Here is a 17,305-nt window from a genome sequence, read left to right on the forward strand (position 1 = left end):
AGAACCCCAATGTTGGTGTTAATAACCCGTGTTAAATTAAATGGTTAAGGTAGTCTCAAGTTTTATTCTTTCTAACCCAGAAGTCATTCTGTCTCTGTCATTAACAAATACAGTCATGGGTAATAACTCTACAATTCACTTGAAATGCAAGGCACTCTGGGAAATAATACTTACCACCAAGCAGTGTGTCAATTGAACACTGAAAAGTGTGGACACGTATATAGACAAGTTACATTTAACACTCTCAGTGTTGATTTAACATTAGAGCACATACTGTGTACGTAAGCATATTTCCAACGACCAAGCAGAAATAATTCAATTAGCAAGATCGAAGAAAGAGTGAATTGTTCCTTGAAATGAATATTCAACAGAACAAGCTGTTATCTCTGGTTTTGATTTTAAAGCAGTTCAATGTACCAGATTGAACTATGAACACATTCAAAGTTCAATCTTTTGAACATTCTGGTAACCTAAACCATGAATAAAATCAATTTCAAAGAGTGCTCCCTCCTGCATACCTAATGCAATAAAACAGCAATAAGATAGACGTTCTAAAAAGTCAGGCATATCACTATGCATTCAATGCAGTGTTACACAGCGTACAAAACAGACTCAAATGGCAAAGAAATTATTTATTTATTGAAAGGGAAAAATAACTTCAGCTAGATTTACTTCCTATTTATTTTTGTTCGATTACACCCCACAGAGACAAAGAGAGACTGCATCAAAAATATAACTTAATTATCAAAAACATTACAAGCTAGATACCTATTCTGAGAAAAAAAGCAAGTCTGGCACATGGAGACACAGTATCCCCAGATAGAAAACTGTAAAACATCAACACAATTAAAGACAAAAATGGAGTGAGAAAAAAATGGACTTTAGAAAGAAAAAAAAGAAAAAAAATGAGACAGAGAGAATTCTCTAGTGACTGATTTCCCAACATCCTACTCCGCGGTTTGCGGAGAAATTATAGAAAAGCAGGAAGTGTTTAACTACAGGGTGTGCGTGGGTAAAGATTCTCCCCTCCCTCCCAGGGGAAGAGAATGATGCTTGCACTAGCAGATTTATTGCACAGTATTGACTTAAGAGGAGTTGAAAACCAGCCGTCTCCACGAAAAAAAAGGAAAGACAGAGAGGAAGAGAGAGAGGGAAAGCAAGAAAGCGAGAGAGAGAGAGAGAGAGAGAAAAAAAAGAAAGAGAAAGAGAGAAAGAAAGAGAGAGAGAGAAGAGAGAGAGAGGGAGAGATGGAAAAAAGAAGGAAAGAGAGAAAGAAAGAAAGAAAGAAAGACAGACAGAGGGGAAAAGAGAAAATAAATCCTATACGATAAAATAGAGAGATAAATGCGCTAGATAGGCAGTGTGGTGTTGTGTTTAGCTGTGATCCCGGGCGGTGCCATTTAAAGGGATGAATAAAGAGCAGTAACCTGATGAAGACTCTGAATGATGAAATCTCTCTGTGATTGAACTCAGCAAGCCAGTCAAGCTCAATGCAGATGGTGCTTACTCAATTGCTAGCATGAGCCTCCTTCCCTCTCTCAGCAACCTCTGTCTCTCACAGTAGCCCAGAGAAAAACACAAACACTGCCAAAGAAGATGTACCTTTCAGACGTTAAAACCATGTTTCTTTCCCTTGTCCTAAATAAAAAAAAATGTTGCATTGTAAATTCATAGATAACATATTGTCCCATTTAACGTTCACAGACAGGCACACAGAAACACACATCTGTAATTCTAATCGTCAAGGCGCAGGTCAGAGCAGAGAAAATAGGGAGCCTGAAAAGGGATTGCATAAGAGACTGCAGTATTTTGGTCTTTCTTTTGTGTCCCTTTTGGGTGAGCGGGAACTGTTCCTTAATTTGGCCGAGACTCTTTCATCTGATCTTATCAGAATAAGAGCTAAAACAGAAAGCCATTCTATGAACCCTAATTACCAAATACTGATATCATTCCATTCAGTTAAGTTCACAAGAAAACTGAGCAACAGATATAAAAACAACAAGATAAATAAACTTAGGTGAACATAAGAAAGTAATAAATAAAATACATGTATTCTTACTAAACCAGAAACACATGAGAAGAATGAAAAACAAACAGAAAGAAATACGTAAAGAGTTCCTCATTCTGTGACTGCACCAAAAAGACAGTCAAATCTCCAGTCAAACTGTGAACACAGTGTCCTGTAATCTGATCAATGCAACATCCACTGGAGTTATTTTATGCTTCAACATTATTACGGAACACACAGACAATGTTGTTAGCGCATTTACAGCCCTCACTGTGAAAACAACCTTCATATACACTTCTATTATGAGACTTATGCTGTGCAAGTGTTCGTCTCTAAATGCAGAACTTCCACAATACTTTTCACCAGAGGAGCTCAAGAAGATATTGACGTCATTTTAGAAACGCATTAGCCGGGACACACTAGATGTCAAACATCTGAATTGATGCTCTTAGAAATGGTTGTGACAAAAAGTATGAACAAATCATTTTTCTCTTTACAGTCTAGTATCAGCTGTTCTAACAATCTATAGTTCCATATGTTAATTTTGTCCATCAAATGTTCTGTTCTAGACCCGAGGATCAAAGACAGTTAAAACCTACACATCCATGTGGAAGATACTATCAATGCTCTCAAAAATATAACAATAAAAACAGCTAAGCATGCAGCAATGCGCACATTTACACTTGTATGTAAGGAGCACTGCAACAGAGAACAATCTATGATGAAAACAGCACATATTGCAGTGTCCGTGTAATCAGTAATGACATAGCATGGTTGAAAATACACACACACCCAGGGACCCATAGAGTCGGTGTTACAGGCTGTATGTGTGTGTCAGTGTGTGTACAGTATATGTCTGTGCGTTCCTCCGTGTGAGTGTGTGGCAGTCCCCTGCCCGTGTGGGGGCCAGCTGGTGTGTGTGTGTGTGTGTGTGTGTGTGTGTGTGTGTGTGTGTGTGTTGGACGGTCTGCTATAACAGACGGGTGGTCTCTGACTGGGCTGTAAAGGTGATGAGTGAGGCCCATTTGAAGGCTGGACGAGGCAGGTTAGCCCTGAACAGTCTTATCATATTTTATACACACATACACACGCACATTATTTGATATGCTCACTCTCCCCTGCCTTACCATATCTTTTATGGTGGCAATAACACAGAGGCAGCCTGCCATTGCACATGCTGCATGCCCACAGCGGCATTAAGACAGATACACACACACACTCACAATATATCTCACACACAGACAAACATGCACACACACACACACACAATTCCTACGTACAATATTTGCCACAAATATATAATTCTCCAACAGAAAGCCTATTTCCAATACAAAATCTAAAAACATACTCACTCAGTCAACCACACAAACAAATCCAGATAGACATAAAGGCTAAACTACAAAGTAAGCCAAAAACCATTTCGTTCTATTGCCTAATCCACCATTCAACAGACACCTGTCTTTGTTTGACTGGCTATTGAACACACACACACACACACACACACACACACACACACACACACACACACACACACACACACACACACACACACACCAAGGTTATTTTTGTTAACTTAAACTGAAACTAAAACAAAAATGAATCATGAAAAACAATTTTGTAAACTGAAATAAAATAATTAACATACCAATTTGAAAAACTTAAACTATACTGGAACTATTATATTTGACTCAAAACCAACTCAAATAAAATAAAATCATCATGAATTATGTTCAGTTTTAGTTTTTAGGGTGCATAAATAGAATGTGGATTTCAAGCTTTCTTTTGTAATGGTATTTTCAAGCTTCTGAATCTGTCTGGTCATATTGAGATTGATTTAAAGGTAGACTCAGCGAGATGACGTTGCCACGGTTTCCTAACAGTAAGGCTCAGATCAACTTGGCAGTGTTGCCATTGTTTATAAAAGTTTTTCTTTATAATGTCGAAATAAACATGTTTCTAACCCCAATATCAGACATTCACAAACTGAAATCATAATATAATATTGTGTGTGCACTGTAAAATCAATCAGTGAGAGACAGCTTAAAGTAGCACATTTATTTGTACTATATATCCACCGTACACATAAATCACAGCAAAATGGTTCCTGTTTCAGTCACGTGTTTGGTCACATCCGTGTGGGTCAAACAAAAACACCCTAATGATTGATTGACAATAGAGCCTCCCACAATGCAGGCGATGGCTGCAGTATGAAGTTGGTGAAGAGCAACTGCAGAAACTGGCAGTCAAAACATCATGACCTTTGATCACAGATCTTTTTTTTAAGTTCATGCAGTCGACAAGTAGGTGCGAGTCGGAAAATGTGTATCCCCAGAATGCAACACACGGTGAAAGGCGGTGACAAACGATGGTCATCGACTTAACAAAAATGTTCCACTTCAACACGCGTGGTACGATGCAAGACTTTGCTCTCACACAGAGTATGTGCACGGGAGCACTTCATTCTTGCAGAACGTGATAGCTACTGGACCAAAACAGCGGAGAAGTTTATCTTCGCGCTTCAATGCTTCTGGTTGTTGTGGAAATTGACCCACTACTACTGTTTACCCGGTGCATCTTCATCTTGCTGAGTCTAACTTTAAAGCTAACTTAACCTATGACCTGTCCCATCACCTTATTCATGACTATCCCACAGTGGCAAGAAGTGACATTCCAAAAAACACAATTACTATACAACTCATAAATGTCTTCTAGCCTCCCACACATATGTTACTTTCTGTCCCTAACACTAAAACTGAAACCAAATAATACAAAAATGAATAATAATAACATATATATATTTTAAATGGTTTTATAAAACTTAAACTAAATAAAAATGAGTAAAGTGAAACGGAAAACTAATTGAAACTAAACTGAATTTCCAATAAAAATGTTCACACTAATAGAAATAAACTAATATAAAAACACAAACCATAACAACCTTGACACAAACACACATACGCGCACGCGCACACACGCGCACACACACTCTTCCCACATTCACTCCTCTATGTGCGTTGTTATGTCAGTTGACTAATGTCCAAGGGTAAATACATGGCAGAATGTTAACTCATGTGTTTGTGAAGGCACTTTTTTAAAACATACACTCCAAAAAGTACAAGTTAAAATCAACCATATTTGTTTTTTTGGAAACCCACTGCTAGGTAAATATTGGACAGAACACACACTGGGTATTTTAGCTTGCCGGTTGGGATGCGTGAATAACCCTACATGTTGGGTTGTTGGGATTACCCAAACGTGGGTTCATTTAAAATATGGGTTATTTAATTTTTCGTAAAAATGTTTTATCTTTAGGTTATTTTTAGGAGGTGGGATTATTAGTGGTGTGGCTTTCAGATTGTTATTTTTGGCCCCCGTGAGAGTAAATATCATCCCTGTTTATCATCTTAAGTTTGTACACTGCAGATTGAAACTTTCCTTGAATATTTTGGCAAATTACTATTATAACAAAGTGCTAACTATCCTAACATTGGGATAATCATAGGCTTTGAAAACATGTTAAACTCTGAAATCTGTGAGAATGAATATGATAATATGATACAGTCTGCTTGAAACACTTTAGTTGTTTAGTGTATAGTTATCCCTGATAAAATCAGTGTAAAGCTGAAAAATCATTGAATTCTGGTTGAGTTAAACACTGACAGAAACCAGGTTTGCATCCAACCTTTTCATGCTAGTGAAGTACATGTCAGATACAAAATGTCATGACAGGCCTGATGGAAATAGCAAATGTAAACGTTCCAAACGTTGACAAAACAAAATAGGTTTAACAAGGTGGGATGTTTTTGTGTTGGTAAAATGTAATATGCGAGAAACGGCGGTGGAAAATCTTTTTATGAGAAAGTACTTATAGAATAATCATCAAAGTAAACTTGAAGTCATGACATGACATATTGTGTGGTCCTCCCACTATGACTCGGGAAAGCATGCAGTTTATTAGACCACAGATGAAATAAATTATGATGAACTTCACAGGGTGGTGAAAGTGCAAGGTGATGAGCTTGATGCTCCTTTCTAATAAATATTGAGGGTCATATTCTGGTGACATGATCGATGCTTGGCTGCCATTTGACAAATAAAAATAATCTTGCTCTTTTGTCCATGATAATCTCATCATGTAACATTAGTAGGTTTCACCCGCACTGTATCTGCCAGCTGTTGGCTAGAGCGCACCTGCCAAAACCAGAGTGGACACATTCGCTATATAACGCAATTTTCTTGTGACAAAACCATCGGTAGAGTTGAAAATGAGATGGAAACCCATTTAACTTGGATTTTTTATTTGGTAAATGAGAATGTAACTGTAAAAGTAATTTTTATGTGGACTACGTCATCACGCACAGCCTTTTCTCCGCAACAAGTACATTTGATGGAAACACATCTCTGTTTGGAAAATACACATATTGTTTTTATGCTGAGTTTAGAATATTCGTAAGAAAATCTGTCGCCAATTGGATGGAAACGTAGCTAGTGTGTGAAATACAAACACATGGCAGTGATACAATTACCAAGACAAATAGTAGAACACAACGCTTGACATTAGATCACTTGGTAAAGACACGTTATTATCTAAAAGAAAAGGGAGAGCAAAGACGGAGAGAGCGAGAGGGATGGCCCACGTTCAGCAGTAGGGTAGGTGGAGGGATGAGAGGCGGTGAGAGGAGGAAGACACAATGCCATGCAGCACGAACGCAGAGAAGGGAAGTTAACAAAAAGGACAGAAAAGAGACAGAGGGGAGGAGAGAAAGATGATGGGACAGTAGAAAATAAATTAAGAAAAATAAGGACAAGTAAGAGGAAAAAAGGAGAGAGTAGAGAGAGAGAGATGGAGAGAGAGGGTAAAGAGAGGTATTGTGTCTAGTGTTCTTACCTCTGGGAGGTAGAGGAAGGCAGGGGGACATTGCAGAGAGTGGGGTAGCATCCCAGCACCGGAGAGCAGCACACAGCCAGAGTTAGCCATGGAGCACAGCATTGAGAGGCGGGATGACTTACGCATAGAGAACACTGAGATACACCCTAACACACTCTATCTAGCACTCTGTCTATCTTCCTTCTCTTCCTGTCTTTACGTCTTTTTCTCTTTGTCTGTTTATCTCTTTATAATCTCTACTGGTGTCCTGTTTTGGTCCGGCAATTCTTTATTTATTTTCCTCCTAATTCACTTCTTTCTTGCTATAAAAGAACTGCTAGAAAGTTATGGGAATCACGCACACAGTGGCGCGGATGAGCATCGGACGGATAGAAGCACGGATAGAAGCATATGTGGTGAGGGCTGACGGCTGCCTCTTCTGTTCTCCTCTTTTCTCTCTGTTCTCTCTGTTTACTTTGACAGCGAGGGAGAAGCCTATGCACGAGTGCAGGATACTAGGGGGAGGGACCAGGGACTGGGATAGGGGGGTAGGAGCAGGGGGAAGAGAAGAGAGGGGGAGGGGTGGAAGCATTCCGCAACAGAAGGGGGAGGTCCTGGGAAGATTGAGGGAACGATTGGAGGAGAGGGGTTGGAGAGAAAAAGAGAGAGGGATAAATAGGATTCGGAGCGGGGAAGTCTCAGGGGTATTCTAACATCAAATGGCCCAGTGCGTGCGTGAGTGCGTGAGTGTGGACATTCATATGGGAGCAGGTGATCGGTGCGGTTGGTTAACCCTTCCTGGTGAGGTACGGGCACAGCACCGGGTGTGTGTGACGGTAATAACGGACGGAATGACTGCCCTGCCTGTAGTAGCAGCGGCATCTACCAGTCCCATTGTAGGACAGGATAAATGTTTTGGTTTACCTGCATTGATCTCGAATCAATTTCTTTCCTGTGCCTTTTGTTTATGCATGACATGTCTGTACAATGCTTTATCCATTATTCATATTTCAAATCAATTTTGTTGTTTACACAGGAGGAATTAGAGATATTTTTATTTTCCCAAAATTAAAAACAGCTATTAGGTTTTGCATCAAAAATGACCTATTTATGCTTTGAGAATTCATCTTATTCTCCTATGATTAAACAAAAAGAATAGTAATTGCAAGGTGGAATATGCACACGTAAATAATTCCATTCTAATAGTAAAACAATGAAGAGCTCATGCAGGAGTAATGCACATGCTTTATGTATTTGAAAATCGGAGAAGTTGCGCAATGGCTTAATTCAATTTAGAGCCACGCTGTTCTGAAGCTGCATTATAAAGCGTATCATTTCCCTAGAAAGAATACTGCTAATAACAGAATACTAATAATAAACTACCACTGCTTCTCTCTCTGGGGTTTACAGGGAAACACAGCACTATTTTCAGTATTTCTCAGAGTGAGTGTGTGTGTCTGTGTGTGTGTCTGTGTGTGTGTGTGTGTGTGTGTGTGTGTGTGTGTGTATGTGTGTGTCTGTGTGTGTGTGTGTGTTTGCATGTGTGTGTGTGTGTGTGTGTGTCTCTGTGTGTGTGTGTGTGTGTGTGTGTGTGTGTGTTTGCGTGTGTGTGTGTGTGTGTGTTTGCGTGTGTGTGTACTACAACACTGACAAAATGTTTCAGTTTAATAAAAAATGCTGGGGTTGGCTGGTGTGTTGGAGGCAGGTTTTAGCGCAGGAGCTCCTCAGAGAGAATGCAGCACTCGCTAGCTGTGGTGGAGAGGGGGAAGAGGAGTGGAGGGAAAGAAAGGGCCGAGAGGAGAGGGAAGAGGAGTGGAGGGAGAGAAAGGGCCGAGAGGAGAGGGAAGAGGAGTGGAGGGAGAGAAAGGGCCGAGAGGAGAGGGAAGAGGAGTGGAGGGGGATACAAAAAGCAGAGAGAATTGTGAGGCTGGTTCAAACAAGGATTTTTCCCTCTCCTTTAGTTTCTTCCCTTCTCTCTTTCTTCACTTCATCTTTCTTCCCCTCTCTTTCTTTCTCCCATTCACATACACACCCTCTAACAACAATCTAAAATAGAGAGAAACTTTTGAAGGTGACAGAGGAAGAACAGACCCAGTCACCTAGTACTGTATGGCAGCATTATTACATGCAGTTTCATCCCTCTTCATTTTCTACATGATTACAATTATGGTGCAGTCCAAGGGCGGACACAGACAGACACGGGGCTGATTGAATGGCACTGTAATATCCAATCTAGCTTATAACGTTTCATTATTTACCAATATTACTCCGATGGGCTGTCACACACGGCGGTAGTGAACGTGTGTGTAATTGTTGTGCATCCCTGTTGTATAATGCATAATGGGTTTATACGGTATCACACATATCAATCATGCTTCGCTTCAAACCAACTGCGCTCTTTCAATATCACCTTCTTCTACTTTTAAATACACTGGGGGAAAAAATCATTTTATTAAGAAGAGACTCATTTTATTTTTTTTAAATGTATGTTTATGTTTTGTATCACCATGCAACAGATCAATAGCAGAAAGATCTTCCCAATTTATTTTCTTCTTATTAATCCATGGAAATTACAACCATGTTTTTTGTTGGGTCATTATCATATTCCCTATTGATCTTGTCCTTGCCTTGTCACCAGAAAGTTCACTGGGTAAAGTTTGTATTTATTTATTTACTTTTTGAACTAGTACCTGGACTTTGAATACCTGTGACACTGAGGCATCAAAGGCATGGAGCCTTAACTTCAAAGCAGTTGGAACTTATTGAAATATTTCTAGTTTGTTTATCATGACATATACTCTCCTGTTTATTGACACAATGCAAAGCATGTGAGAGGGAGAAAGGGGGCGGTAGGAAGGAGGAGAGAGAGAGGGGGATGAGAGGGAGAGAGAGAGAGAGTGGAGGAAAAAGGGAGGAGGGAGGAGTGACAGTGTGTGTATGCTTGCAGGTGCGTGCGTCCGTGTGTATCTGAATGTGTGAGTGTGTGTCTCAGCAAAGTGGGAGTCAATTGCTGTAATAAAATACAGTACAACACAGATACAACAAAAAGTACCCACATTACTAAGAGATGAGAGCTGCGGCTGTACATAGCAGGAAGAGAGTCCAGCTCGTATGCAAAAGACAGAGGTGGTAGGTTGACTTCACTCTGCAGGAAAGTCACTTTAAAACACAGCGGTGAGGGAAGCAGCAGGCAGAGACCCAGCTGGTTATGGTAAAAGAGAATAGTTGAGTGGAATCAAAGGTATGGAGAGGCATGATACTTGACAGGATGTACATGGTGCTGTACTCTACTGTAAGATATTAGGAATTCTCCTTCTCTGCTCTGCCCCTGAGGTGCTTGTCCTTGGCAAGGTGGAATGCCACTCACTAATACTTTCTTCAGTTCGAGATGGTCTGTTGTCTCTCGCTCGCTCACTCTCTCGCTCACAATCTCAAACAGTTTAAATAGATGAAACGGCACTCGCCCACATATGAGAATTCAAAAGGTTCTTTGTTAATTCCAGGCATAGATTTCCTAAGGCATTGTTTCCCAACCCTGGTCCTCAAGTACCCCCAACAGTACACATTTGTATTGTAACCCTGGACAAACACACCTGGTTCAACTAATCATCAAGCCCACAATGAGTTGAATGAGGTGTGTTTGTCAAGGCTACAACGAAACTGTAATGTTGTGGGAACTCAAGGACCAGGGTTGGGAAACACTGTCCTAAGGCAGACATAGTCTGCTTCCCAAATGATAACCCCTTCCCTATTTAGTGCACAATTTTTGACCAGAGCCCTTTTCAAAAGCAATGCACTATTTAGACAGTAGTGTGTTTTTGGAAACGCCCTAATTGTGGAAAAAAGGACCATATGGATATCTTTGGTCGCAATCCCTCCAGACTCTGAACTACACTCTAGCACCATTGCAGCAGGATAGCCAGCTCTGTCCTCTGGCAGCTTGATCACACAGCAGCCCAAGAACAGGGCCTGGGGCTGGGGCTAAGAGCAGGGAGAGGAGGGGTGGCGGGGTGGACGGCTGGAGGTAGGTGTAAATATCATGATATATTTTCATAGAACTGTACAGAACATCCTTAATTATGCTTTACTTATAAACTCAGAAAAAAAAGCAACGTCCCTTTTTCAGGACCCTGTCTTTCAAAGATAATTCGTAAAAATCTGAATAACTTCACAGATCTTCATTGTAAAGGGTTTAAAAACTGTTTGCCATGCTTGTTCAATGAACCATAAACAATTAATGAACATGCACCTGTGGAACGGGCGTCAAGACACTAACAGCTTACAGATGGTAGGCAATTAAGGTCACAGTTATGAAAACTTAGGACACTAAAGAGGCTTTTCTGCTGACTCTGAAAATCACCAAAAGAAAGATGCCCATGGTCCCTGCTCATCTGCGTGAATGTGCCTTAGGCATGCTGCAAGGAGGCATGAGGACTGCAGATGTGGCCAGGGCAATACATTGCAATGTCTGTACTGTGAGACTAAGACAGCGCTACAGGGAGACAGGATGGACAGCCGATCGTCCTCGCAGTGGCAGACCACGTGTAACATCACCTGCACAGGATCGGTACATCCGAACATCACACCTGCGGGACAGGTACAGGATGGCAACAACAACTGCCCGAGTTACACCAGGAACGCACAATCCCTCCATCAGTGCTCAGACTGCTTGCAATGGACTGAGAGAGGCTGGACTGAGGGCTTGTAGGCCTGTTGTAAGGCAGGTCCTTACAAGACATCACCGGCAACAGCGTCGCCTACGGGCACAAACCCACCATCGCTGGGCCAGACAGGACTGGCAGAAAGGGCTCTTCACTGACGAGTCGCAGCTTTGTCTTACCAGGGGTGATGATCGGACTCGGGTTTATCGTCAAAAGAATGAGCATTACACGAGGCCTGTACTGGAGCGGGATCGATTTGGAGGTGGAGGGTCCATCATGGTCTGGGGCGGTGTGTCACAGCATCATCGGACTGAGCTTGTTGTCATTGCAGGCAATCTCAATGCTGTGCGTTACAGGGAAGACGTCCTCCTCCCTCATGTGGTACCCTTCCTGCAGGATCATCCTGACATGACCCTCCAGCATGACAACGTCACCAGCCATACCGCTCGTTCTGTGCGTGATTTCCTGCAAAACAGGAATGTCAGTGTTCTGCCATGGCCAGCGAAGAGCCCGGATCTCAATCCCATTGAGCACGTCTGGGACCTGTTGGATTGGAGGGGGACGGCTCGGGCCATTCCCCCCAGAAATGTCCAGGAACTTGCAGGTGTCTTGGAGCAAGAACTGGCAAATCTGGTGCAGTCCATGAGGAGGAGATGCACTGCAGTACTTAATTCAGCTGGTGGCCACACCAGATACTGACAGTTACTTTTGATTTTGACCCCCCCCTTTGTTCAGGGACACATTATTCAATTTCTGTTAGCCACATGTCTGTGGAACTTGTTCAGTTTATGTCTCAGTTGTTGAATCTTATGTTCATACGCAGTTGACAGTGAGAGGACGTTTCTTTTTGCTGAGTTTAGTATATGCACTAGCTTTAAGGTGTCCAAGCAACATTGTTCCACCCTATAATTTTGCATAGGCTAAAATGTGATGATTATTTAGAGGAAAAGTGAAGGTCCAGCTTGATTTGTATCCATTGAAGACCATAGCCAAAGCCTGTCCTGACTCAGACCTAACACAGAGTGGGAGAGGAGAGAGACGGAGATTTAAAAAGGGTAAAAGGGTGTGTGTGATGGCGATGCTCAATGGAGTGTGTGTGGATGAGATGAGTGGTGATTCAACATGCTAGGAAGGCTCCAGAACACCCGCGACGCTCCATCAACCTTTACAAAACCTCCCGTCAGCATATGTCTGTGATAGAGCTGAAACACCAGGGTTCACACCGGGGCTTCACACAGCTTCATGCACACACACAAGCGTCTATACGCACACATGAACGCACGCACACACACACACAACCACAAACGCATGCACCCACACCATGGGTTCATAGTGAGGCTGGAACCGGGGGTAAGGACCTGCAAGGTTCAACGTGGCACGGCAGAAAACATTCTCACTAAGCACTTCACATCATTCACACTCACAGGATAACTACCCAGCTAGCACAAAATGGCTTTTGTATGTGTCAAACCACATGGCATGCTAGCTCCATCCTGGTGGCGCTGTGGCGTAGTTATAGAGAACAGAAGGTTTGAATCTCACTGATGCCGTGCCAAAATAAAGAAGTAATTAAGCTAATAAAAACAACATTTTAATTCCCTTCAAAGAACCTGTAATTTCCGTAATTTATAATTTCCTTTCTCAGGGGGTTCATGAAACATTCCAGGAAAGCTTTCAAGGAAATCAAATGAAATGTTCAATGAACCACAACTTCCACAGAACCAGTGGTGCTAGCTGGGTTCTCTCTCACAAACGTACACTGGATCTTTAATCTTGCTCGCCCTCTTTCTCTATCCAACAAGATGGGTAGACATTTTAAGCATCAACTAACCAAATCAACTCACAGTTTATTTGTCACGTGCGCCGACTACAACACCTTAGTCAGAAACCAGCCTCTTAGACTCTAAGTAATGAAACAGGGTGGACCAGTCAGAAACCAGCCTCTTAGATGCTAAGTAATGAAACAGGGTGGACCAGTCAGAAACCAGCCTCTTAGACGCTAAGTAATGAAACATTGTGTACAAGTCAGAAACCAGCCTCTTAGACTCTAAGCAATGAAACAGGGTGTACAAGTCAGAAACCAGCCTCTTAGACTCTAAGTAATGAAACATAAGTGTCATAAACCATATGTGAGAATGACATCACACATTCATACACAATACCAACACTTCTGAAATACTGGAAGCAACATTTCAGGTACATTTCAAACATGCACACACACACATATGTTTTACTATCCTCATGGGGACCAAACAATTAATTTCCATTTTAAATCCTATTTTTATACCAAATATAATTCCCTAACCCTAATTGCAATCCTAAACCTAACCTCTAAGCCTAGAATTGCCTTTTTCCTCATGGGTAACCTTGAAATGTCTCCACAAAGTTCCTTGTGAGGACTTCTGGTATCCACAAGGATAGTAAAACTAAAAACCCTCTCTTTTGGGTAAGTTGTGTTTGTAACAAGATACTTTTAGACATATATTTTCCCATCTCTGCACACACACACATACACACCCTACTTTACAGTAATGTTAAACAAACATTTCCTTGGAATTCATGCTACCTTTTTTTTACTGTAACTTACAGGTAATTGGCTGCCAGGTTATCGTAAAAACAACAGGATATTTTACAGTGTACCACATTACCCAATCAACCCCAGTGAGAGTTTAAATAAATGAATCGTCCTAACCTGACCTACCATCAGAGGGAATGTACAGTCTTATTTCTCCCATCTGACTAAACCAAATTGAGTTTGACCCCACACTGGGTAGATTACATTAGCGCAGGAGTGTAACATATGATTACCCTCCTCAAATTGGGTTATTAGGAAATAATGCTAAATCTAATTGGAAGTAAATTAGCTCGGGATGTGTGGTGTGTATGTGTGTGTGTGCGTGATATGTGTTTTTATCGTCAAAAGACTCATTACAGAGTATAAAGTAATAGCCCACCTCCAGGGCCTTGTTACTGTGTGTTTAGAAACGCGCGTGCACACACGTGCGCGCGCGCACACACACACACACACACACACACACACACACACACACACACACACACACACACACACACACAAACACACATACACACACACACACACAACTGTGGATAGTCAAGCAGCGCACACACTCGGACACACTCTGGGACAGACACACCCTTACATCTACACACTAAGAAAAGAGAGTTCAAGGGTTCTTTGGGAAGGGTGATGGTTCTATGTGGAACAATAATGACTCAAATAACCCTTTGAGCCCTTCAATGGTTCTTTGCAGTTCAGAAAGGGTTCTTTCCTCTTTTAGTAATGATTAAAATGTCGGGGCAGCAGCTCATTCAAAGCTCTTTTTGTGCAACCGTGAGCGAGAGTGTCATTCCAGTTGATCTAATGTGTTGTGTTATGCCATTACATATGGCTGGCCAGTTACAGTGTCTCGTGAAAGACTCATGACTGGCCTTGTGTCAATTGAGAACAGTTGACTAAATCAGTGTTACTCAATTCTCTCCTCAGGGACCCCCAGCCTTTGCATAGCTAGCACACCTGATTCAACTTGTCAAATAAAACAACAATAATAATGCTTACAGAATCTGAAAACTAACCATCAAGAAAACCTGTATGGTTTTTCCAGAAGATCTACCAAGAACCTTTGAAATTGAGGAAGATTCTTCATAGAACCACAATCCATGAAGTTTCTAAAAAGGACCATGAAAACAGTTCTATTTAGACTCCAAAAGGGTTATAACCATAGTGGAACTCTTTTTTTGGTGCTATATAGATCCTTTTGTTCTTTATAGAACCTTAGGAAAGGGTTCTTTATAGCACCATAAAGGTTCTATTTAGAACCTTATTAGCATTGTTCTTTATAGAACCTTTAAAAAAAAGCTTCCATATAGCAACAGAAATGGATCCGCTATGGTTAAGAGCACAATAACCTTTTTTTTTGGTGTGTACAGATGTTAATTTGATCACTCTTTTGTTACTGAGAATTTTCATGCACAGCAGGAAATGTAAACTTGTAGTGTATTCAAGGTTTTTAAAAAGGCTTCTAAAGCTTGTAGTTTCCACTATAAAATGTCAGCCTTGATTTGCACTGATAAAAAACATATCAACCCCAACAAAAAATGTTCCTTTGATGCAGGATAATTTTCCTGCTGTAGCAAACTGGTTCAAATTAAGATCCTACATCTGTAGCTTTCATTTTTAATAATTTACATCTCGCTTTAATGTATCTATGCATTGGTTGCTGTGGGCTGCGGCTGGGCTACTCTGGTAGCCGTGGTAGCGGTGGAGTCTCTCCTCTCGGCACTGAGCAGTAATAGAGGGCCTGACACGGCAGTATTTCATTCAGGGGAGTTGACTTCAGGGGCTCGCTGCCGGGGTAGAAGCCTAGGATGGAACCCCTTCCCTGGACCGCAAGGGCTGCCCTGCCTCCCTGAGGAGCGCAGAGGATGGAGCCTTTAACGTTCAGCAAATCTGTTAGCAGAGCATCCATCATCTGAGCAGAAAGCAGGAGAGAGGAGCAAGACACGGGTCCATCACAGACGTCGGCCCCTCATCACTCTATTCTTTGTTCTCTTTCACTTCTCACTTCTCATCCTCGTCAATTTTTTTCTTTCATTTTTTATACATGGGCACGCACACACACATGAATGCACATGCATACACACATTTGATCATGCTCATCCTCCTCTTCACTTGGTCTTTCTTTTTCTCTGTATCTCTCTCTCTCTCTCTGGTGCTCTGTATTTCACTTTCCCCTTTCCTTTTCTGAAGACATTTCTGCTGAAAAAATACATCAGAAAGAACAGAAAAAATAAGAAAGAAAAAGAGTCTGTTCAATCTTTAAGCGAGTCCATGCAGTGAGAAGGACTCGCTCCAGCACCTTTTTACATTTTGACGTCACAGAAATGCATTTCTCAATCCTCCCCGTTCTGCTTTAGTTCTCCCCATTGTCGGCCGCAATATATCTCACACATACACACGCATATGTGCACGCACGCGCACACGCACACACACACACACACACACACACACACACACACACACACGCACACACACACCGCAACACCAACATTAGCATTTTGGCAAAACGAGTGCCTGTGATTTATCTGAGAGAAGAGGGGGTTCTGAACAGAGGAAAAAAAGTACAGTATAACTTTTTCCCTGAACGTATAAGCATTTTTTCTCTGGGTCTCAATTTACGAAAGTGCTTTGTGCTGGTGCTTTCACCAGAGTGTGTGTGTGTGTGTGTGTGTGTGTGTGGGGGGGGGGGGGGGGGGTTAGGGGGGGTTGTTCATGTGTCAAGGGGTCAGAAAACGAGTGAGATCAAGAGAGAAATAACAAGTGTTAGAAAGAAGAAAAAGTGAGGAAGATAGAGAGCGACAGAAAAATATAAAGAAAAGAGAGAGAGAGAAGGAGAAAAGGAGGGGCTGGTGATGAAGAGAAGAGGGGAGGATGGGTAGAGATGGGGGAGTGAAATACAGGAGAAGGGAAGCAGAACAGGATGGAAATCAGGATACACCATTACGGAGGAAAATTAGAGAGAAAGAGGAGAGGATAAGGGACAGGTGGGAATGGATGGAGGGAGTAAAAGAGGGAGGCAAAATGCCTTAGATAAAAATGAGACGAAGGGAGAAGAAAGGGAAGATAGAGGTAGGAATGAAGGGAGGGAATAAAAGACAGAGGGTGCGTGGGCCCGCCAGGTCACTTTTTGTATTATCTAGCAAGCGGAACTCATACATTCCCTGGGCTAGGCCTTGTCTGATTTATCCTCG

At 41.7% G+C, this 17,305-nt stretch overlaps 1 protein-coding gene and 1 pseudogene across 24 annotated transcripts in view; one reads left to right on the forward strand and one right to left on the reverse strand.

Moving 5' to 3' along the window:
* Window positions 1-17,305, reverse strand: part of LOC110502777 (RNA binding protein fox-1 homolog 3) — a 756,098-nt gene that overhangs the window by 173,462 nt on the left and 565,331 nt on the right. For 3 of the 24 annotated variants that reach the window (XM_090217306.1, XM_090217303.1, XM_036960468.2), the window contains exon 1: window positions 6,897-7,389. The exons of 19 other annotated variants lie outside the window; for them this stretch is intronic. In XM_090217306.1, the coding sequence (XP_090073432.1) occupies window positions 6,897-7,022 (126 nt within the window). In that variant the 5' untranslated portion in view covers window positions 7,023-7,389. Of the gene's footprint in view, window positions 1-6,896; window positions 7,390-17,305 lie in introns of those variants that run through there. 2 more of the 24 variants (XM_090217307.1, XM_090217301.1) reach the window with 2 other exon arrangements.
* On the forward strand, window positions 11,246-11,948 carry LOC149972568 (uncharacterized; annotated as a pseudogene).

The sequence above is a fragment of the Oncorhynchus mykiss genome, chromosome 23 (genome assembly GCF_057628025.1).
Source record: "Oncorhynchus mykiss isolate SJ-2025 chromosome 23, ASM5762802v1, whole genome shotgun sequence".
Lineage (NCBI taxonomy): Eukaryota > Metazoa > Chordata > Actinopteri > Salmoniformes > Salmonidae > Oncorhynchus > Oncorhynchus mykiss.